We start from the raw sequence: 19266 nt of genomic DNA, 5'->3' as shown, positions 1-19266 counted from the left end.
ACTTATTTTTTACATGTATTTTTTTTACAGTCTATGGTTTTGATATATATTTTTATAAATGATTTAACTCTGGCGCTCTCTGCTGTCTTCTTGAGTCAAAAGCTGGCTACTCGGCTGTTTACAAAATAATATAGTATTAGCGCCATCTACCTTTGACACAAGGTAATTATTTTAAAACCTGACAATATGTGATGTGCCATTCAGGAAAAATAAACATAAAGCATGTTAAAAAGCGACAGACAGAAGAAATATTTCAGGAACTGAGCTGCTGCCCTGCATCAATAACAATGCAAAGTAATGGCGGGTGGCAATTGATGTCACAAATAACTGCAAAATAATATTTTTGTTTTCTGTAGGCCTATTGATACTCTGTGCAAAACAATCATGCAAATTAATGTAACTGTTTCCAAAAGAGCAAGACTACTATTATTTATATAAAAATTATCGATTAATCATAAACGACTGTGATTGGTTCAAAAAAGTAACAGATATCACGTGACAAACAGTGCAACGGTCTAAAAATACTTTTTTATATGACACTGCCGAGAAGCCTTAGTCATTTGAACAAAATACATAATTAAGTGTTAAAATAGCAGGTTTGTTATTTAGATTTCACATACTATGTGTCTCTAAGTACCATACCTGATCAAACAAACTACTAAACACAAAGCTTCGCCCTTTTTGAGTAACTCCTGTTTCACCCTTTCACATTAATAACTACTTTTCTTATTTTGTTTCAATCTTTGACATTTTTGTATTGTTCAAAACTAAAATTTACTGACACTACCTAACCTCAAAAGGATGAGACCACCCTGAACAGAAAGATCGAAAATTATTGGCCACTATGAGAAAAGCAACCATCTGATTGGTTCCTGGTGGCGCGAAACAATCACATGGTACAGCATTTCGCGCGAAAACTTCTGCAAGAAGAACTCGTGTGCTTCGGGACGGAGAGGACGTTGTTATAACTTTGTAATACCAGTTGATTTAAAATGGATCTTATGGAACCGGGAGCGAATCAGAATGCGGGTCAGATGATCAAGGATGAACTGGCGGAAAAATGCCAGAAATTATTCCAGGCTTTTTTGGAGGAGTGAGTAAATTGGTGTTTTCTTATTGTTCTTCAGGCACTGGTTACACGATGGGTAACAGTGTAGAATAAACTTTACACGCTTTTACAGTAACGTTAGTCGTATGATTTTATGTTAAACTACATAAATGTATAAAATATGTATCATATTTATTTGTATTCGATTTTAGAATGAACATGAACGTAATTAGACTTGTGCACGTGCACACTATCTTTGCCATAATGAACGACAATTACATTTTGTATTGATTTGTGGTCGTAATCATAATTGTGTGTGCTGCTCTGCAGGTTTCATAACAGTGATGGAGAAGTGAAGTACCTGCGGGACGCAGAGGAGTTGATCCGGCCGGAGAGAAACACACTCGTGGTCAGTTTTGTCGACCTTGAGGGCTTTAATCAAGAACTGGCAACCGCCATCCAGGAGGAATTCTACAGGTGTGAAAGAAGCCAAAAGACAAATATATATTGTTCTCATACATTGCTTAAGAGTTGCATACACTTTATATGAAGTGCCTTTAACTATTGTGCAATAACTCTCACGTTATGCACTTATTGTGTAAATACATGCTTTTACATTGTACTTATTTTTTAAGAAATACCTGCATACAGCTGTAATTAAAGGATTAGTTCACTTCTGAATTAACATTTCCTGATAATTTACTCACCCCCCGTCATCCAAGATGTCTTTCTTTCTTCAGTTGAAAAGAAATTAAGGTTTTTGAGGAAAAACATTCCAGGATTTTTCTCCATATAGTGGATTTCACAACAGGTTGAAGGTTTAAATGTCAGCTTCAGTGAAGCTCTACATGATCCCAGATGAGGAATAAGAGTCTTAACTAGCGAAACAATTGGTCATTATGGAAAAAAAATAAAAATGTATATACATTTTAACCACAAATTCTCATCTTGCACTAGCTTTGCTATGCACTACGCTTTACGTAATCACGTCGGAAGTACTGCGGTAGGGCGAAAAACTTAAAAATTGTCCAAAATCGTTGTTCTACCATTTATTTTGTAAAGGGTGTTTGACTTCTTCTTTGCACATTCACTTTGGAGACACTGGATCGGTACTTCTACCTATGCCATGCGCGACCTTTCCAACATGATTATGTAATGCGTGGCGCAACGCAGAGCAGTGCAAGACAAGCATTTGTGGTTAAAAACTATAAATTTTAATTTTCTTTAGAAAATGACTGATCGTTTTGCTAGATAGACTCTTATTCCTCGTCTGTAGAGCTCTTTTGAGCTGCACTGAAACTGACATTTGAACCTTCAACCCGTTGAACCACACTGAAGTACACTATATGAAGAAAAATCCTGGAATTTTTTCATCAAAAACCTTAATTTCTTTTCGACTGAAGAAAGAGAGACATGAACTTGAATGACATGGGGGTGAGTAAATTATCAGGAAATTTTAATTCAGAAGTGAACTAATCCTTTAATCTAAAATCAAACCTGTCCCGTACCGTACCCATATCCCACCTCAATAGCAGCAAGTGTTTTGCAATACAATATGAACACAGTAAGTCCATTGTACTTATTTCTTGATGTTAGTACAATATTAAATATGATGTTAGTTAAATATTAATGCTTAGCATTGTAAGTTGTTGTTAGTACTATAGTATCATCAATTATTAAGTATTATTGTTGTTTATTAACATTCTAATGTTGTCAAGTATGCTTACATTTTGAAACATAAGTGTGAGTGGATCAGAGAATCTTCCTGGAAGAACCTAAAGCACTCTTATGATAAATACATAATGTCAGATGTGCGGTTAGTTTGGGTAATATGAGTATGTACTGCAAATGGACTTCATTTGGCACAGGCTTTGACAACTACAAAGCTGCATTATGAAACTGATAAAACATTGTATTTACCAGCATGTGAAAAGTAAAATATATTTTTTGTGTTTTTTAGACTTTACCCTTTCCTGTGCCGTGCTGTGCGTAATTTTGCTCGGGATCATGGAGAAGTTCCTATCTCCAAGGAATTCTATGTTGCCTTCCAGGATCTACCAACCAGACACAAGTAAAGAGAATTATAAGATAGTTTGATGACTGATTAATTATTTCAAACTAAGATATGCGTAGTTGACAAAATGATACATCAAATTGCTGTTACAATGTTGTTAACAAATGCGTCCCTAACTAACGTTGTGGGTTCCTGCAGGATCCGTGAGTTAACTGCGGTGAAAGTTGGCTCACTCGTGCGCATCAGCGGCCAGGTTGTCCGTACTCACCCTGTTCACCCTGAGCTGGTGAGCGGGACCTTCCTGTGTTTGGACTGTCAGGGAGTGATAAAGGACGTGGAGCAGCAGTTCAAATACACTCAGCCGAGCATTTGCCGCAATCCTGTGTGCAACAACCGTAGACGCTTTCTCCTGGACACAAACAAATCCAAATTCATTGACTTCCAGAAGGTATGAAAGGTGCTTTTTAAACCATATACTGTTACGTTCTTTGGTAAACTCTCTTACCCGTCTTGAAATGTAGGAGAGTCACAATGCAAAGCATTGCAGGGAAGGTTCAAGAAGGCTGCTGTGAAGTTGACTATGTGTATTTTTCTGTAGTCTCTGCAAAAATGAAGTAAAAGTGACGTATCAGGAAAAAAAAGTATTTTTACATGACAATTTGCAATAAAATAAATAAAAAACAGCAAGCACAGAAGCCATATTTGAAGCAAATGAAGAACTAAAGTCCAGAAAATAAAATAATTAAACCAGTAAATATTGAAAATAGAAAGATGTGGCAACAGATAATTCTAATGTCAGTTACTAGAGGCATAACTTTTATTATTTATGTATTTACACAGGAATAGGGCTGCATGATTTGTGAAAAAATAGGTTAAACTTAATTATAAAGTGTCTTTGTTACAGTGTAATTATACATTTAAGTACAGAGTAAAATTAATGAACTACATGCACGTACTATAGGGTTAGGATCAAGTTTGGTTTAGGGCTAGCTGCATGTAATTATGCATAATTTATAGTTATTACTATAGTAATTACCTGTAACATGAGTAACAAGGACACTAAAATAAAGTGTTACCAAAAAACATAATTGCGGTATTTCTGATAAAAATTTAGACTGTTATTAAATTATTAGCTGAACAAAACCATTTTAGGGCTGCACAATTTGGCCAAAAATAATTAATATGTTTTTTAAAATCACAAATAATAATGAAAAAATTATAGTAATATTTCACACACACACACACATATATATATATTATATATATATATATATATATATATATATATATATATATATATATATATATATATATATAATATGCAGTATTTATTATGTATATTTATTATATTATTATTTGTAATCTTTTAGGCAAGACACTACAGCCTGAAAAACTGTTTTTTTGTTTTGTTTTGGTTTGGTTTTTTTATTCAATTTTGAGATTTTGGGCTTTTTGGCTTTTAATAAAGTGTTTTTTCAGACTAGTGGCAAAAAAACATCCAAAATACACCTTTGATCTTTTATTTTTTGGCACTTTATCTATGTGTGTGTCTATAGATTTCAATTACAATACATATTTTTAAAGGCCGTTTTCTCAAAATGAGTATCTTCTCCTACACTCAGCCATATATCTCCACTCCAGAAGCACTTAAATACACCAAACTTCAGTTTTATTCCCATCTATATATATCATATGCTTATATTATAAGCCTTTCTGATGTTGTTGTGCTCTTTCAGGATGACTGAGCAGATGACATTTCGTCATACTGTCTGAAGCCATCCTCTTTGTCCACCACTGTATCTACAAATAAGTGTTGTTAGCTTATGTTGACATTGTACTTCCCTTGATTCCAGGTACGTATCCAGGAGACACAGGCGGAGCTGCCACGAGGCTCCATTCCTCGTAGCATGGAGGTGATTCTGCGGGCTGAGGCTGTGGAGTCGGCACAGGCCGGTGATAAATGTGACTTCATTGGCTCCCTCATTGTTGTGCCTGATGTATCCCAGCTGTCCACACCAGGTATACGGCTCTCATCCAGTCGGGCATCACTGATGATAATACAGTGCTTGTAAATCTTACCATCATGCGATCATATTTGTTTCAGGTGTGCGTACTGAGACCAGCTCACGTACGGCTGGTGCGCAGGGTTATGAAAACGAGGGTCTCCGTGGGCTTAAAGCGCTGGGCGTCAGAGAACTTTCCTACAAACTTGCTTTCTTGGCATGCCACGTATCCCCCACCAATCCCAGAGTAAGTGTCAAGCCCAACATTTCAACATGGAGGTCTCATTTTCTATAATGTGCCATTGTTTTAATTGGCGTCTCTGTTTGTAGTTCGGCGGCAAGGAGATCCGGGATGAGGAGCAGACGGCAGAGAGCATCAAGAAACAGATGTCGGTACAAGAGTGGGAGAAGGTGTTTGAGATGAGTCAAGATAAAAACCTCTATCACAACCTCTGCACCAGCCTCTTTCCTACCATTCACGGTTAGTCACTATGACTGTCATTGGCCATATGTGTTTTATGCTAATTTGCCCACAAATTGACACTATCAAAATGTGAGGATTGTTGATTAAGTTCTGTTTATACTGTGGTCTGTATGAATAGCGAAAGTGGTGTGAATTGTCACTGGTCTCACGATTCAATTCAGTTACACTTATCATGTCAACGATTCAGTTCCACGATGCATCATGATGCGTTGCATCCTCAATTTTCAATATTACTGCACATGGCTACATTTTCGTCAATGAATACAAGCAGTCAGATATATGAACTCCATTTTTTTATCTGCTCCAAGAAAGCACACTATAGCATCAAACAAAACTTAAGTTTGAACACAGCATTCGACATTTAGAACTAATAAACACTAGTAAATACTAAAAGTGCATGAAACTGTCAAGTAGTGTACTTAAGTTACAATAACACTCACGCACACTTGCACGAATGCACTCCCTCCGCTATTTTACGTGAACGTGAGAAGCGCATATGTGACGAATGACGTCAGAGAAACGTCAGTAGGCTATAATCGATTGTGGTCTATTACTGCATCGATGCAGAATCGTCCATGTCCGCATCGCAATGCATCGTAGAAACGATTAATTTCAACACCTCTATAAAGCAGGATTATTCTTGAGATTTCTTGAGAGTCATCTTGAGATTTGTTGGCTTGGCCAACATGTATGTCTGTCATTTGTATACATCTCAAATAGCATTCCACACAACCGATTGGATAATATCAAGATGGTTTACATCATGTGTTGTTCTCAGGTAATGACGAGGTAAAGCGGGGAATTTTGCTCATGCTGTTTGGAGGTGTTCCTAAAACCACCATGGAGGGCACATCTCTGAGAGGAGACATCAACGTCTGCATCGTGGGAGATCCCAGCACAGCCAAGAGCCAGTTCCTTAAGTGAGAATTACTCTAGAACAGGTTAAAAATATGAAGGGAATAAGGGTACAAGGGAAATGTACTGACATTTCAGCTAGTTTTTACATTTTTGTCCGAAATGTATATTTAAAAGTAGAATAACTATTATTCTTTATTTAGGCATGTTGAGGAGTTCAGTCCACGGGCGGTCTACACCAGTGGTAAAGCATCCAGCGCGGCCGGTCTCACAGCTGCTGTGGTGAGAGACGAGGAATCTCACGAGTTTGTCATCGAAGCTGGAGCGCTCATGCTGGCTGACAATGTGAGTTCAGCTTTTAGGAATTATTTATTTGTGTAAAACCCATGTGATTTGATATTCATAATATTTGTTGTCCATAGGGTGTTTGCTGCATTGACGAGTTTGATAAGATGGAAACAAGAGACCAAGTGGCCATCCACGAGGCCATGGAGCAGCAGACCATCTCCATCACCAAAGCAGGGGTCAAGGTAGGGGTCAAAGATCAAAATGTGGATTTACAGTTCATAGTTTAGCTTACACAAGCATCATTGCCTCTGTGACATATTTTTATCTTCAGTTTAGATAAAAAAGACGATATTTAGGAATGGACTAAAACATTGTAATACAGTATGAGTAATTTTATTTCATGATAACAATATAAATCACAAATTTTTCCCATTGTTTTTTGTTTAACATCAAGACAGCAGCAAGTATATTAGGCTGCTGTCACTTTAAGTCTTAATGCATTGACATCCAATTTTTTCTTAAGATATAAATGACATGCAAGAAATTGATTTGAATTCTCTTTCATGTCTTAAAGCAGTGGTTCTCAAACTGGGGTACGTGAGTTGACAAAAGGGGGTACGCGAACAAAATGCTGAGTAGTTAATTTAACTCTACCTTAAAGTAATATTAAAACAGAGCATGTATTTCTAACTGGCAAAATGCCGTAAATCCATTACATTTAATAAAAATTAACACATCTTTTGCAGTCTAAAATGACTGCATCCACAGAAGCAGCATGCATATGATAGATTGCGTGCAGTCTGCTGCCTTAAATCGCGCTAAATTACTGTCATTCTCCATAGGGATGCACCGAATATTCGGCCACTGAAAATTTTCGGCCGAAAGACTTTTATCACCGAAACAAAACGGCCGAAATGTCATGACACAAACAGAAACCGCGAGGTCAGCTCCTCTGATGCATCTGTAGCGGACGTTATTCCTTTAATCGCAGCACTAAAGCGTCTCCTAAGCAAAGTGGTTGAGACGGACCACGGAGTGAAAACAATGAAAAGTACACTCTTAGAGTCGGTCAGCACACGATCCTCTGCACTTCATAGCGACTGTACTTGATCCGCGTTATAAAGACAATTCCGTTGTTGTCGTTAATGCATCACATCTCAAAAGCGCGTCTCGAGACACTCGCGTTCTACGCTGCACTTTTTTTAAAACCACACCTGAGCGTTTTTAGACGCAAAGACGCGTTCTGTGTGAACGGCCCCTTAGAGTCTGTCAGCACACATTTCACTGAGATCCTCTGCACATCGCGACTGTACTTAATCCGCGTTATAAAGACCATTACTTTGATGCGGAAATAAAGCAGCGCGCACGAGAAATGATCCAGGCCGCGATGGATGCGGAGAACCCGCGCGTGGAGAAGGAGACAGAGCAGGAAAAAGAAAACTCGTCTCTCTACACCAGATGAGGGCATGCACCCTCATTGTCTGATATGTTCAGTGAAATCCTGCAAGAAATATTTACTAAAATGTTTAACTTGACCCCACTCATGTGTACATTAAATAATAATGTACAGGACATTATTATTTAATGTACACATGAGTGGGGTCAAGTTAAACATTTTAATTTTAATTGTATTTTATACTGTGCATTGTTGCAATGTGCTAAATAAATATTTGTATAATTTGTGATGAAAATGAAGCTTTAATATTAATTTATGCATTTGCAATGCCTTGCTTTTAGTAAAGTTAGTACACAGTCATCATATCCATAAATGCAATGGTACTAATAATTGGCATAATTTCTTTCGGTATTTCGGTTTTCGGCCTTGGTTTCCTCTTTTTCGGTTTTCGGTTTCGGCCAAGAATTTTCATTTCGGTTCTCCATGATGCACCTTTGTAAAAGTGGGGATTTAGCACTTACTTGCATGAAGAACAAATATAGACACAGATAATGGATTAATTTCGATTTAAGACTCAAACTTTCTCAGATACAAAAACATACCTTGTGTGAGTTCTTGTATTTAATGATGATAACAAGCAAGGATGCAATTGTTCGCAAATATTCACATGACTGCAAACGTGACATTATTATACAACAGTTCAAAACACAAAACGTAAATTTTAAACACAGTACTGTCAGTAATTAAACTATTTTGCAATGAAAAAATACTTCTAAAGAAAACCACAGCAGGACTACAACACACGTCTCTGTTTCGCGTACAATTCTGCGGCGAATTGAACGAATTGTGAGAGTTAATGATTCATTCACAGCCACTTGCTTCATTACTGAATGAATGACTCGATGAATCACTCATAAAAACCGACTACTGGCGGTTTTAGTTAAATATTTAAGAGTATCACTTCGTTTTACCATTATTGCACATTTCTCTATTGAACATTTTTTATTTAAAACATTATTTATTTTGTAAAGTTATTCATAAAGGTAAAAATACACACTGGAAAATCAATTTAGGGGCAAATATTGTCTCTTGATGTAAAAGGTGTGACTGCAGTCGAAGTGGAAGAGAGGGGGTATGCAGAAGGATGGTAATCCCTTCAGGGGGTACTCCAAGCTAAAAAGTTTGAGAACCACTGTCTTAAAGGGTTAGTTCACCCAAAAATGAAAATTCTGTCATAAATTACCCACCCTCATGTCATTCCAAACCTGTAAGGCATTCGTTCATCTTCAGAACACAAATTAAGATCTTTTTTAATGAAATCTGAGAGCTTTATCCCTCCATTGACAGCCTACACAGCTGCCATTTTCAGGCCTCAGAACGGTAGTAAAGATATCATTAATTATGTAATCCGTGTGACTCCAGTGGTTTAACCTCAATTTTATGAAGCGCTTGCTTTTGCGTCAACACGCATGCATTGTGGTGCTCTCATGAACGCATGTTGGAGATTAATATTTTGTAAATAAAGTGGTAAATTTTGTTTTTTTGGGGCAAACAAAGCACTCGTGTTGCTTCATAAAACTGAGGTAAAAGCACTGGAGTCACATGGATTACTTTAATGATGTCTTTACCTTTCTGGGGTTTGATAATGGTAGTTGTGTAGCAAAAGGTATATTGCTCACCCCTAGCCATAATAGCCAAGATATTTTCAAACTTGTTCCATAAGAGACTATTTTTTCAATTTGTAGGCAACTCTGAATGCTCGCACATCCATCTTGGCTGCGGCGAACCCAGTAAGTGGGCGTTACGACCGCTCCAAATCTCTCAAGCAGAACATCAACCTGACGGCACCCATCATGTCGCGATTCGATCTCTTCTTCATCCTGGTGGACGACTGCAATGAGGTATGATCATGAACAACAGTGTAACAGCATATGAAGATGATTGTGGATACAGCAGGATGTTGTTATACTGTTAGTAAATGCCTCTGTCTTTCTCTCTTTAGGTCACTGATTATGCCATAGCCAGGCGTATAGTGGATCTCCACTCCAGGATTGAGAATTCTGTGGAGCGTGTCTACAATCTAGATGAGATTCGCAGATACCTGCTGTTTGCTCGTCAGTTCAAACCAAAGGTGAGTGACAGGAAGACTCATCTTCATTCTTTCTGATGCTGTCTGAAATGGAGGACAGCCACACAATATTGAGAAAATAAATTGGAATACAAGGGCTGGGTTGAAAATATTGATTTCTCGATTTTAATTGATTCTCATTTTGATATTGATTCTTAAATCCCAAGTATAGACTTTTTGGTCCGTGCGGTTTTCAGTTGATGCGTGAACAACTTCACTTAACAATATTTTGTAGCACTCCTGCCATCCAATAATCATAATAATCTTTGTGCTTTGTTGCTTTTGATATGAAACATAGCCTCAGCTTTGAAATTATGTCAATTTTATTAACTCGAACAATAAATAACATTTTAGTGCTCTTTAATGTGGCTTGACAGATGGCTGTAGTCGCCTCAATTCAAGTGGCACGTGAACCGATCATCTCTTTACTACTAGTTATAGCATGAAATAAAAGATACCGTAGAACTTCAATCAATGTTTTAACTGTGGAAAGACATCAATAAAACAGCTTGTAAACAATACATCCCATAATGTTACATTTATCTCAGGAAAGCCAATCAACGTCGATAGTTACCTAGAAAAATTAACCCTAGAGAGGAGCATTTTGCTAAATATATGCACCAGATTGCACATTCCTTATATTTTTACATCAATATTTAATGTATGTTTGAATAAATCCATCATGAAAACAAGTGTTTATGACAGCAACTATTTAAATGTTCATATATTTCAAAAAATGAATTGGAGTAAAAACTTTATTGTCATAAAAAGTTATTATTATAATGTTTTTACATTAAAAAAATGCCTTATGTGCAATTTAAAAGTTTTTAGACAAATCTGTTGCTCATTTTCGCACATTCACAGAAAACACCTTATTTCCGCATTGAAAAATAAGGTGGATATAGTCTACAGTATTAGTTCAGAGTTTTTTTTTTTCTTTGAGAAAAGTTGACGTACTGTACCTGATATATATATATCCAAATTAATTGAATTGGAATTGAATTGAGTTGCACGTTTGTAAATCAAAATTTAACCAAATCGTGACATTTGAGTCAATGCCCAGTCCTATTGAGTACCAGGTGTAAATAGGGCCGAAGTCAGCTATTTATTAACTGTCTCAATCTGTGTGCGTGATTTCAGATCTCAAAGGAGTCTGAGGAATTCATTGTGGAGCAGTACAAGCGTCTGAGACAGCGGGACGGCTCTGGAGTTACTAAATCAGCCTGGAGGATCACAGTTCGCCAGCTGGAAAGCTTGATCCGTCTTTCTGAGAGCATGGCCAGGATGCACTGCTGTGATGAGGTGGGAACGAATAAAGAGAAAGACTGGAGCATGATTTTGGTTTCCAAAAATCATTTTGGTTTGTTAATATCTAAAATGAGTATTAGTATTAGTTAACTTCCTGTTTCTATTTTTTAGGTTCAGCCAAAGCATGTCAAGGAGGCTTTCAGGCTGCTGAACAAGTCCATTATTCGGGTCGAAACTCCTGATATTAATCTGGATCAGGAGGAAGAGGAGGCCATGGAGGAGGAAGATGACAATCAGATGAATGGTACAGTTGTCTTCCGTTTCTATGTTTCATTCAGGCTGATTTTGATTAATTTTGGTCTAGTACAACATTTTGATTTCATGATGACTTTAAAATGCTACAAAAAAAATTAAAATAAAAAATACAACATTAAACTGCCAGCGTGTTTTTGAGTTGAGTTCAGCCTATATTGAAGGGCCTTCAAATATCATATTGGACAAAAGAAGGCCTTGGAGTCAAAAGGACTGATAACCACTGTTCTAAACTCTCTTCTGCTCTGTTTAGGTCATGATGCACCTAACGCTGTGAATGAAGCTGTTAACGGAGAAGTGAATGGACACGAGCACACAAATGGTATTAACGGTCACGGGGTCAACGGAGACAGCGCTAAACCCTCCCTGCGACTATCGTTTGCTGAGTATAAACGCATTTCAAACCTGTTGGTGCTACATCTGCGTCATGCCGAGGAAGGTGAGCACTCTGCAGTTATTATGCACTTTTATCACAAACTACAACATGACAAGCTTTGACAAACACAGTTAGAGGAATCTAATTTGCATTGTGCCATTTCTCCTAGTCGAGGACGAATCTGCACTTAAGAAGAGTGAAGTCGTGAACTGGTACCTGAAGGAAATCGAATCAGAGATTGATTCAGAAATGGAACTCATCAATAAGAAGACAATGATAGAGAAAGTCATCTACAGACTGGTTCACTACGTAAGTAAACATTTTTATGATATATATCTTGTTAGTTTTATGTGAATATATGAAGAGTTTGGTTCCAAAATGCGTCATTATAATGTTTTCTTTACCAAGAAAGCGGCAAGATGAAAACCACTATTTTCTGTTTCAAACTATCACATAGCATCTTTTGGTTATAAAAACATCAAAAATTCAATCTAGATTTTGATTTTCAAAGGTTTATTATAAAAACTGATTATTTTCCCCCCAAAATGCATTAAATCCATGACACGTTTTATTTTTTTCAAAATGCAGTTAATCCATCAATATGAAAGTTATTTTTCATATTGAAAATACACAACAAAGTTGATCCACATATATGAAAGCCTCTGAACTTTGTCAATACTAATCTTATATACGGGTATTTGACTAAAAATACATTCAGCCGTCGCTCCCAAAATGAATTCAACTTGCTAATGCTATAATCTAATTATGTCTCCGTTTGTCATAACCGATTAAAGAGTACCTGGCGCCACCGCACGGTTAAAATGAACACATTTGCAGAGTACATTGGTATTAAAAACGGCTTTTAAAAACAGTTCATGATTCAGTTTTGGGGAGCATGACAGAAGTTTGATGCTGTCGTGGAACAAGCAACAGCTTGACCGAGTGCCTCATCTTCTTAATTTCCTCACTTAAATGATTAGATTTCAATGACTTGCGTTTCTTCCCCACTGCAGAAACCAACACAGATTCATCAATGCCGTCAAAATGATTCATTTTTCTGTTTTTGGATCATAAAGTACAACGTAGATAAGGAAAACTAGGATGGCGGGTGTATTCAGAGCGCCGCCATTACCGTTTATAGTGCGTGGAATGGTGCACTGTGATTGGTTGAGCGGATATATCACATTCTGTGGAGAAAAGAGACTGGCGTTTGTCGCATTTTGGAAAGAAAGGGAGAAAACATGATGGAATAACACAATGGATATCGCATTTTGCGTAAAATTAATGAATTACTTTTCAATACCGACCAGATACAATATTGATTTTGGCGGAAACTCACATTTTTGGAACCAAACTCTTCATATGATAGCTTGTTTCCACCACAGAATAAAAAAAAAGGAAAAAAGGTAATTGCAACTTTTTAACTCACAATTATGACTTTTTTTTCTTGTAATTGTGTTTCTAACAATTTAGACTTTATAACTCGCAATTACAAATTTATTTCTCACAATTCGGACTTTATAACTAGCAATTCTTCACCGGGAGTTTGATTGACAAGCGATCTAACCAATCGTAACACCGAATCCGCCATTTTGTCTGACAAAGCAGTCAGGAGTTAGAAGATTAACCTCGGTGGACTTGAACTTGAAAAATGGTGTGTATTTACGTCTTTCCGCGTTTGAAACAACATACCTTCTGATGTTCATTAATGTTTATGTGATGCTATAAAATAACTAGTAGGAAGAGATGATTGGTTCACGAGCCGCTTGAGCTGAGGCGCTACAACGATCTGTCACGACACTTTAAAGAGCCACAAAACGGTTTTATTGTTCGAATTTATTTAAAAAATTACACCATTTGAAAGCTGGGACTTTGTTTAATATAAGTAACCTGCTTTGTCTTGTCTGTCGACGTGTTGTCAGTGTCCTCTTTGCTCCGCAATGTATTTTTCACTGCGTCTGGCGTGACAGCGCCATGACTTGTCGGACAAAGCAACAGTAACTAAGGGGGGCGGGTCTTTGTGATGGGTCAATTGTGAGTTTCTGAGAAAAAATGTCAGAATTGTGAGATTAAAAGTCACAATTACCTTTTTTTATTCTTAATTCTGTGGCAGAAAAATGAATATGTGATGTAAAGACTACATGAAAAGTGTTTTAACAAAAAATGTATTCACTTTTATCTTTATCAGGATTATATTCTGATTGAGCTGACACCGTCTGGGCTGAAAGGGTCCGCTGAGTCCAGTGAAACTGAATCCCAGGAAAAAGATGTTACTCTGGTGGTCAATCCCAACTACACATTCGATGACTAGACCTTCTGATGCTACATTCCCTGCTTTATTAACTCTGAATAAGGGATGTTTGATGAGATGATGTTCAGGAAGCAGCCCTCTTCAGCCTCTTCTCTCTTTGTAAATTGGTTGTTTTCTGGTTTTAGCTGCATACTGTTTCCCACAATGTTTTGTGCATTGCATTGTAAGGATTGGTATATCCATCATCATTTTTAAGAGGATTTATGACCTTGCAAAAAAAATATATTCATTTTGTAAATATGTTTCTTGTTTTTAGTATTTTAGAATATTTTAGAATGTTAGAAATGGACCTGCATAAAATGTTTTGCATATACAGTTTATCATGTTTTGTTAAAAGTGCTGCATCAAAATAACTTGTTCATTTTGCAATAAATTTTAATAGATATGTTTATCTGGTGAAAAGCAAGTTTTCTTTGTGTTTGAAACATAAATGAGATGCTTAGTTGTGTATATGTCGTGCATACAACGTTAATTTTGAAGCAGTTACGTTCATTTTTTTGAAAACATACGTTTCTAATAAATAACTAAATAATACAGTTTGGGGTTTGAGTGTGCAGTTTAAGTTGTAGAACAAACGCCAAAATATCAAGTTATGTGTATCACAGTCATCCTGCACAGCGTTAAAGTCTATGGTTAAAGTGCGTCACAAAGCCACGTGGTACGCGGTTTTTTTTTTCAACACAACAAAGATGGCTGCGCCCTGTAGGAATCTGATGAGGTCGACTTTGCAAGGTAGATAAACAGGTTTATATATAATTAAATTCCTAAATCATTATACGTACGAAATAAATGGCTGGACGTTATTTTTTTTACTAATGAAGAATGCTTTTAAACCACCGCTGCTAATGTAAATTAAAGTTGCATTTGGAACTTACTCGATAGCTTGACATTCATGCAGCAATAATCTACTATCCACTGAATGAATGCATAGAATAGGTTATGGAAAATATGTCTAACGAGAACTCTGGGAAGATGAACTATGTTTTTAAGAACCTAACGTCTTCACGCAAGCATGTTGTTTTACCGAATATCAGTTTGTCATTTTAGACAGACTACAGTTAAAGGGTTAGTTCACCCAAAAATAAAAATAATGTTATTTATTACTCACCCTCATGTCGTTCCACACCCGTAAGACCTTCATTCATCTTCAGAACACAAATTAAGATATTTTTGATGAAATCTGATGGCTCAGTGAAGCCTGCATAGTCAGCAATGACATTTCCTCTCTCGAGATCTATTAATGTACTAAAAACATATTTAAATCAGTTCATGTGAGTACAGTGGTTCAATATTAATATTATAAAGTGACGAGGATATTTTTGGTGCGCCAAAAAAACAAAATAACGACTTATTTAGTGATGGCCGATTTCAAAACACTGCTTCAGGAAGCTTCGGAGCATTATGAATCAGTATCGAATCATGATTCAGATCGCGCGTCAAACCGCCAAAATGCTGAAATCACGTGACTTTGGCGCTCCGAACCGCTGAAGAGACTAGATCATTTTAATTAAACAGACTTAATTTAAGCTTTTATTCACATAAACACTCATCAACGCACACATCAGTTGTGGTAAATGGAGCTCAAGCATGTTCTCTTGATGTGCGAGAACCAGTGAGGTTCATTCTCGTGTGTTACACAGCACGTTTGAGCTTCTGAAAGAGGTTTGATCTCATGTGTCAAGCAGATTCAATGACTATATGTGAATAAAAGCCTAATTTAAATCTGTTCATCACATAAAGTGATCGTGTCTCTTCAGAACATTTGGACTAAACTGCTCGATTCATATGGATTAGTTTTACAATCTCTTCATGAACTTTTTGAAGAGTCAATGTGAAAAGTCAACTTTTCTAGCTGTCAGTGGAGGGGCAGAAATCACTCAGATTTCATCAAAAATATCTTAATTTGTGTTCTGAAGATTAACTAAAGTCTTACAGGTTTGGAATGACATGAGGGTGAGTAATTAATAATAAATTTTCATTTTGGGGTGAACTAACCCTTTGAACCATGGGTTTGATTTTCAGAGAAAAATGTATTTAAATAGTTTTGGATTAAAATCTGGAAAATGCTCAAATCATCATCCCTAACTGTGGAAGCCTGAGAAAAAAAAAAAGGTAATGTGACTTAATGCAATTCTGACTTTTTTTCTCGCAACTGCGAGTTTATATCTCACAATTCTGAGACAAAAATCTGATTTACAACAATGAACAATTAATCATTATTACAGTCAAGACAGACTTGAGACAAACATAAAATCAATCACATAAAAGCCTGCCTAAAAAGATGGGTCTTAAGGTGAGATTTAAAAACAAGAAGACTTTTAACTGCTTCACACATCCTGTGGTAACGAGTTCTATAAATAAGGAAGTTCCATTGTCTCTTCATCATGCTAGCTGTTAGTGGGTGGATATATTAGGCAGCAAGTGAAAATTTTGTCCTCAAAGTTGATGTATTAGAAGCAGGAAAAATGGGCAAGCGTTAGGATTTGAGCGACTTCGACGAGGGCCAAATTGTGATGGCTAGACGACTGGGTCAGAGCATCTCCAAAACTGCAGCTCTTGTGGGGTGTTCCTGGTCTGCAGTGATCAGTATCTCTCAAAAGTGCTCCAAGGAAGGAACAGTGGAACCGGTGACAGGGTCATGGGCGGCCAAGATCATTGATGCACATGGAGAGCGAAGACTGGCCCGTGTGGTCCGATCCAACAGATGAGCTCCTGTAGCTCAGATTGCTCAAGAAGTTAATGCTGGTTCTGATAGAAAGGTGTCAGAATACACAGTGCATCAGTTTGTTGCGTATGGAGCTGCAGACCAGTCAGGGTGCCCATGCTGACCCCTGTCCACCTCCGAAAGAGCCAACAGTGGACACGTGAGCATCAGAACTGGACCACGGAGCAATGGAAGAAGGTGACCTGGTCTGATGAATCACGTTTTCTTTCACATCACGTGGATGGTCGGGAGCATGTGTGTCACTTACCTGGGGAACACATGGCACCAGGATGCACTATGGGAAGAAGGCAAGCCGGCGGAGGCAGTGTGATGCTTTGGGCAATGTTCTGCTGGGAAACCTTGGGTCCTGCCATCCATGTGGATGTTACTTTGACATGTACCACCTATCTATGCATTGTTGCAGACCATGTACACCCTTTCATGGAAACGGTATTCCCTGGTGGCTGTGGCCTCTTTCAGCAAGATAATGCTCCTGACACAAAGCAAAAATGGTTTAGGAATGGTTTGAGGAGCACAACAACGAGTTTGAGGTGTTGACTTGGCCTTCAAATTCCCCAGATCTCAATCCAATCGAGCATCTGTGCTGAACAAAAAAAGCCAAATTAAAGGATCTGCTGCTAACATCTTGGTGTCAAATACCACAGCACACCTTCAGGGGTCTAGAGGGGTCCATGCCTCGACGGGTCAGGGCTGTTTTGGCAGCAAAATGGGCCCAACACAATATTAGGAAGGTGGTCATAATGTTATGCCTGATCGGTGTAAACTCACAACTGAGTTATTCTTAGAATTGTGAGATATAAACGTGAAATTGCGAGGAAATTATGAGATTAAAAAAATTTGAGTTCATTTCTCACAATTTGGAGAAATTGCAAGTTATAAACTCAGAATTGCAAGAAATAAAGTCCGAATTGTGCAACTGGAAATAAAGAGCATTTCTGACTTTTTTTTTCCCCCTCTGAATTATGAGAAAAAAATTGTCATACCCAACCCAAACAAAGTTCAACTGCTGAATTCATCTACACCCACTTGATTACCTAACCCTTAACCTTCATAACTAACCACCACACCTACTGCTTCCTCTGCACACACATGATCAGTTTCTTTGTGGCACTACATTTTTAGTTTTTATGTTACACACTCAAGTTCAATTTTCACAAAACGCCTGCTCTAGTAGATCAGTTTGGCAAGAAAGCAGAAAATAAATGTATGCTCAATAATTATTAAATTCTTTACCAACCTAATATAAATTTGTTTTTCAGGTTTATATCAACTATCAAATAGGACACTGTGGATAGGATCACACTTTGAGCAGATAGCTGCCCGTCTAAGACTGCAGGAGGATGTTTTGCACAGCAGAGCTCTACACCGTGGACATTATGCCTTACAAACCATCACCAAGATGGAATCTCCAAAAGTTATGAACACACAGAAAGGAGCTGAACCTGAAAATAAGACCAACCAACAAAAGAAAGAAGAGGAGGAGGAGGAGGATGAGGAAGATGAAGATAACAGGCCTGAGTACATCCCCAAAAGAAAAGCCAAAAATCCAATGATGAAGATCGGATATGCATGGTAAGTACAGCGTATATTGCATCTTTGCATTCTGCTTTAAATCAGTACTGAAAATCTATAAATTGAGTAGCTACTGACACTGAAGTGTTTCCCCTAGGATGATTGGCCTGCCTACTGGAATCATTGGCTTTATTCTGGCAAAGAGACAGGTGGACAAGAACCGACTGAATCAGCTGAAAATCAGACAGAGAATGAAGAAATCCAACGAGGGAGATTACGAGAGTCACCGATATAAACCAGCCTCCAGGATGCAGTGAAAGCTCTACTTCTGTAAAATGACTCTATTGTGTTAAAGAATGGCTTTATTGAGCTGTTATCAGCAGGTTGCCATGGAAACAGTGAACTGTGCAGAATATAACAAAGACATTGTAGAAAGCAAGCATTTATTATGGTGGATCTTATTAGTTGAAGACTTTGCATTTGGGTTTGCAAAAAAAAAGAATGATGATGAACTTTTACCCATTTCGATGTAATTGCAGTCATTACCATGATTGTTCATAAACATA

General features: G+C 37.4%; 3 protein-coding genes across 3 annotated transcripts in view; 2 read left to right on the top strand and 1 right to left on the bottom strand.

The window, feature by feature from the left end:
- ical1 (islet cell autoantigen 1-like) overlaps window positions 1–3390 on the bottom strand; it is a 73343-nt gene extending 69953 nt beyond the window's left edge. The window contains exons 1-3 of the mRNA XM_067373339.1: window positions 3331–3390; window positions 3016–3102; window positions 1410–1519 (exon numbers count right to left, since the gene is read on the bottom strand). The gene's annotated coding sequence lies outside the window, so the exon portion shown is untranslated. The remainder of the gene's footprint in view (window positions 1–1409; window positions 1520–3015; window positions 3103–3330) is intronic.
- Window positions 927–14856, top strand: mcm6 (minichromosome maintenance complex component 6). The gene is made up of 17 exons (XM_067373335.1): window positions 927–1093; window positions 1379–1525; window positions 3009–3119; window positions 3261–3510; window positions 4916–5081; window positions 5167–5312; window positions 5396–5546; window positions 6328–6469; window positions 6608–6749; window positions 6827–6934; window positions 9834–9989; window positions 10091–10219; window positions 11357–11518; window positions 11636–11768; window positions 12030–12215; window positions 12322–12461; window positions 14341–14856. The coding sequence occupies exons 1-17, from the start codon at window positions 993–995 to the stop codon at window positions 14461–14463; spliced, it is 2493 nt and encodes an 830-aa protein (XP_067229436.1). The 5' UTR covers window positions 927–992; the 3' UTR covers window positions 14464–14856.
- Window positions 14857–15121: 265 nt separating this feature from the next.
- Window positions 15122–19176, top strand: si:ch73-71c20.5 (DUF4748 domain-containing protein). The gene is made up of 3 exons (XM_067372987.1): window positions 15122–15195; window positions 18448–18760; window positions 18858–19176. Exons 1-3 carry the CDS (start codon window positions 15153–15155, stop codon window positions 19015–19017), a joined length of 516 nt encoding a protein of 171 aa, XP_067229088.1. The 5' UTR covers window positions 15122–15152; the 3' UTR covers window positions 19018–19176.
- Window positions 19177–19266: the final 90 nt, after the last annotated feature.

The sequence above is a fragment of the Chanodichthys erythropterus genome, chromosome 21, assembly GCF_024489055.1.
Source record: "Chanodichthys erythropterus isolate Z2021 chromosome 21, ASM2448905v1, whole genome shotgun sequence".
Taxonomy (NCBI): domain Eukaryota; kingdom Metazoa; phylum Chordata; class Actinopteri; order Cypriniformes; family Xenocyprididae; genus Chanodichthys; species Chanodichthys erythropterus.
This window is presented reverse-complemented; position numbering and strand designations above follow the sequence as displayed.